The sequence below is a fragment of the Cervus canadensis genome, chromosome 8, assembly GCF_019320065.1.
Source record: "Cervus canadensis isolate Bull #8, Minnesota chromosome 8, ASM1932006v1, whole genome shotgun sequence".
In the NCBI taxonomy this organism is placed as follows: Eukaryota; Metazoa; Chordata; class Mammalia; order Artiodactyla; family Cervidae; genus Cervus; species Cervus canadensis.
In genome coordinates this window covers 42,706,916-42,711,852 of record NC_057393.1, presented here as the reverse complement: position 1 = coordinate 42,711,852, position 4,937 = coordinate 42,706,916, and the positions used below count along the sequence as shown (strand labels likewise).

Here is a 4,937-nt window from a genome sequence, read left to right as displayed (position 1 = left end):
TGTGACCCCATGGGCTGTAGCCCTGATCACAAAGAGTTGGACATGACTGAGTGATGAAGAAAAGACAGCCTTCAGAATGGGAGAAAATAATAGCAAACGAAGAAACAGACAAAGGATTAATCTCAAAAATATACAAGCAACTCCTGCAGCTCAATTCCAGAAAAATAAATGACCCAATCAAAAAATGGGCCAAAGAACTAAACAGACGTTTTTCCAAAGAAGACATACAGATGGCTAACAAACACATGAAAAGATGCTCAACATCACTCATTATCAGAGAAATGCAAATCAAAACCACAATGAGGTACCATTACACACCAGTCAGAATGGCTGCTATCCAAAAGTCTACAAGCAATAAATGCTGGAGAGGGTGTGGAGGAAAGGGAACCCTCTTACACTGTTGGTGGGAATGCAAACTAGTACAGCCACTATGGAGGACAGTGTGGAGATTCCTTCAAAAACTGGAAATAGAACTGCCATATGACCCAGCAATCCCACTCCTGGGCATACACACCGAGGAAACCAGATCTGAAAGAGACACGTGCACCCCAGTGTTCATCACAGCACTGTTTATAATAGCCAGGACATGGACACAACCTAGATGCCCATCAGCAGACGAATGGATAAGAAAGCTATGGTACATACAGCCATTAAAAACAATACATTTGAATCAGTTCTAATGAGATGGATGAAACTGGAGCCCATTATACAGAGTGAAGTAAGCCAGAAAGATAAACACCAGTACAGTATACTAACACATATATATGGAATTTAAAAAGATGGTAACGATAACCCTACATGCAGGACAGAAAAAGAGACACAGATGTATAGAACAGACTTTTGGACTCTGTGGGAGAAGGTGAGGGTGGGATGATCTGAGAGAATGGCATTGAAACATGTATATTATCAAGTGTGAAACAGATCGCCAGCCCAGGTTGGATGCATGAGACAAGTGCTCAGGGCTGGTGCACTGGGAAGACCCAGAGGGATCAGGTGGAAAGGGAGGTGGGAGGGGGTATCGGGATGGGGAACACATGTAAATCCATGGCTGATTCATGTCAATGTATGGCAAAACCCACTACAATATTGTAAAGTAATTAGCCTCCAGCTAATAAAAATAAATTGAAAAAAAAAAAAAAAGAATACTGGAGTAGGTTGCCATGCCCTACTTCCCAACCCAGGGATCAAATGCCTCGCATTGCAGGCAGATTCTTTACCATCTAAGCCATCAGGGAAGCCCAAGATTACTGGAGTGGGTAGCTATTCCCTTTTCCAGAGGATCTTCCCAGCCCAGGAATCAAGCACAGAGCTCCCACATTGCAGGTGGATTCTTTACCATCTGAGCCACCAGGGAAGCCCAGGGGAGCAGTGCCGGAGACCCAGGTTCAAATCCTGGATTGGGAAGATCCCTTGGAGAACAGAACGGCTACCTTCTTCAGTATTCTTGCCTAGAAAATACCATGGGATCATCACAACAGCTCTATAATAATGTGGAAAGGCTGACTTATTATGTTATATTAGATAGGGAGAAATTAGATATTCTCTGTAATAGGCTCTGTAATATAAATGAGTTGCCTCAGTCACATAAATGGAAAAGACTTAAGCCCTGCTGGGGATTCCACCATCAAATACTATGCTCCTTCATCTATTCTATGTAAATCCTTCTCCACTAAAAGGTAGAACAGTCAAAATAGTCGATATGTTTGTCCCCGTTGCTTTACCAATTCCAAGTTTTGGCCATAAAGTAAAATTTCTTGAGTATGTAAATAAAAGTTTGAGTGATACTTGTTGAACAATGTTCACACTGAATATACATTTGAGCAGTTTCTTTGCCATTTGACTACCCTGCACTGGTTTAACATTTCTACTTTTTCCTCATATTTTTCTTTAACATCAGAAGCCAACAGTTATTAAGAGGCTAAATATAATAAAATGCTTAAGCATAATTTCAAGGGTTACTGAAGAGACTGTGTTTTATGATAATTATCAGAATTCTTCTAAAATTGTCTGCATGTTGATGGTCTCATAGCCAGTTGTCACAGGTTGGAGTTATCAGCATTCCTGAAACCTGGAGATTATATAATCCTGGGAGGGAGTCTTACTCTAACCTACGATGGTTCTAAAGATGCTAGAATTTTTCTGCAGATAGTGGTTTTAGACAAATTATATTAAAATTAAAATGAGACAAATTATATTAAAATTTGCTCATTTTCATGAACTCTTTAGCGTAAGAAACATATTTCATGCCCCTTTATAAGCCATGGTCATGAATAGTGAAGTAAAACATATATTTGAAAAAAGGATGTCCATATTTACTGTTCCTGGTACTTTTCAAGGAACAGATATAGTCAATTTTCATTTTTTTAAAAACTGCTCTTTCATAGGTGTTAAGACTTTGACTAAGGGTGAGTTTAGCTAGGCCTGGCAGGGCTGGGAGGCTCGGCCGGCTTGTGGCCGCAGCCGGGGAGCCTGAGGCCGGGGCGTCGCACGCAGGCGCAACCCGCCTGGGCCGTGAGCCGGCCGCGGCCTCAGCGGCGAGGCCTCCCGGATGCCGGTTGGAGCTCTGCGGTGCAGAGCAGAGGCTGCGCCCGGGGCCGCAGGCAAGGGTAGAAGGTCAACGGGTCCGCTCTCCGACGCGCGGTGGATGCGGCGGCGGCGGCGGCGATGGACACCCTAGAAGAAGAGAGCTTCGCGCTGTTCTTCTCTTCCGCCTCTGATGCAGAATTTGATGCTGTGGTTGGATATTTAGAGGACATTATCATGGATGATGAGTTCCAGTTATTACAGAGGAATTTCATGGACAAGTACTACCAGGAGTTTGAAGACACGGAAGAGAATAAGCTTACCTACACACCTATTTTTAATGAATATATTTCTTTGGTAGAAAAGTATATAGAAGAACAGCTGTTGGAGCGGATTCCTGGATTTAACATGGCGGCTTTCACTACAACTTTACAGCACCATAAAGATGAAGTGGCCGGTGACATTTTTGACATGCTACTCACATTTACGGATTTTCTGGCTTTTAAAGATATGTTTCTGGACTACCGAGCAGAAAAAGAAGGCCGGGGACTGGACTTGAGCAGTGGTTTAGTGGTGACGTCACTGTGCAAATCATCTTCTGTGCCAGCCTCCCAGAACAATCTTCGGCCCTAGGTCTCACCTTCAGGCTCCGGGCTCTTCCTGGACATCACCAGCTCAATAGACTGGGAGGGGCTTTGGCTAATGATGTCAGAAGAACACATCTTGGAAAGACTGACTCTTCTGCAACTCTTCATTAATGTTAAGTATTGATGGGTCAGAAGACAATTACCTGACCTTTCTGGGACGAGACATTCTTGGTTTTGGTAACCCTAGTACTCCTCCCCGAGTAGACCCCTCTCTCAGGCTTCGGAGTCTGGCTCCTGCAGCAAACCCGAGTCCAGCATTCTACCTGGGATGCCTGTCCCCAGCATTCATGTCAGGGTGTCCGTGTTGGGAAAATTTACCATCATCAACTCTTTTGGCTCAGCAGGTCTTACATGTCCCAGGAGGCTTTTCATGCACCCACAGCTGATCACAGTTTGAGTCCTACAGCCTCAGTGGGGGTTTTGACTGGGAGGGGAGTATTTATCTAGGAGTTAACTGCAGCTAGCTGCCCATCTCAAGATTTGTGAAAATCCTACCATCACAGCTATTAGGAATCAACTTAGAGACTTCCTTTACCTAAAAGCTACATGTGAAAATCAATTCCTAGTCTTACATGTGCAGTCTTTTTATCACTGTCTTCTACAGGTCCAGATGTAGTCCCATTGTTTTCACAACCCTTGTTTATGCTTTTTTGAACAAATATTTTTATAGATGAATATTCAGGCTAACCTAGTGGATACAATCTTGGAACTTCCATGATTACCCACTTCAAGATCAAAGTATTATATGCTGTGTGCTTTTTAGCTGTTAGTGCTATGAAAGCTAAAATGCTTTCTACCTTGGTCCATTTTACTGGGTGCCAGTGAATGTATGCTGGAAGTAGTCTAAAATATATCCTTTTCTTAGAGCATGTTCGCGTTTGTGCAGGTTTGCTTAAAACCCTTTCTGTGTAAATCAGCTCCTTAGGTTTGGGGTAGGGGCTCTGCACTTCCTTCTTGGCTGTCAAAATAATCCTACCAAGATAGTGTTCCATGGTCTAGCTTAGCACTAGTAGGAGATAGCAAACAGCTTCACTGGTCATCTGCTTAGATTCAGTACATTGTCTTATTTTAGTGTTGGATAGGACATTACTGGCCGGAAAACATGGGTGAAAGAAAAAATGTAGTAGTTCAATTCCCAATGTGTACTTATTTTTTGTTTTTATTTTTAAAGTAAAAATAGGAATCTCTACTAACTTTTCAGTTGACTCTTTTGGTTTTAAAGGATGAGCTATAGGCTGTGTGTTTTTCTGTACTGACATGGCACTTATTAAATACTTTTGTACCATGAAAAAAAAAAAAAAGCCTTGACTAAGACAAAATTTGGTCATTGTATTGTTAGAATTTGAAAGTACGTTTTCTTCATTTACATAAAATTCTGTCACTGGGGAAAAAAATCTCTCTTTTCTTATAAATAAGCCAATATTGTCCTAAGCCATGATGTTTGGCTACCTGATTTTTTTGTTTCCAGGTTATATTATTAGTATGAAAGACATGATTACTAAACAGTGTAAAGTCAATGACATTCTGTAAATCACTTTTATTTTCTCAATGTCTTCAAATTAAAAAAAAAATCATTTTGGACATAAGCTAATAGAGCCAGAATGTTCTTGGGAAGCTAAATGAACAAATAAAATTCATTTAGTTCGAATTTAAACTAACAGTGCACTTTTCTGTTTAAGATATATTAAGTCTGAAACTAGATTTGCAGTCTAAATTTTCACTTCTTCAGAAAACACTTAATCTTTTGTTTGAGGTCGTAGGTACTAT

The 4,937-nt window shown here is 41.2% G+C and overlaps 1 protein-coding gene across 1 annotated transcript; it reads left to right on the top strand.

Moving 5' to 3' along the window:
* The first annotated feature begins 2,649 nt into the window (after positions 1-2,649).
* Positions 2,650-3,511, top strand: LOC122446140 (ADP-ribosylation factor-like protein 2-binding protein). Its single transcript, XM_043475986.1, has one exon. The coding sequence runs from the start codon at positions 2,665-2,667 to the stop codon at positions 3,154-3,156; it is 492 nt and encodes a 163-aa protein (XP_043331921.1). The 5' UTR covers positions 2,650-2,664; the 3' UTR covers positions 3,157-3,511.
* The last annotated feature ends 1,426 nt before the right edge of the window (positions 3,512-4,937 follow it).

What these genes read in the sequence shown, in the direction of transcription:
- LOC122446140 (XM_043475986.1), top strand. Translation starts at nt 2,665, where the DNA reads ATGGACACCCTAGAAGAAGAGAGCTTCGCGCTGTTCTTCTCTTCCGCC.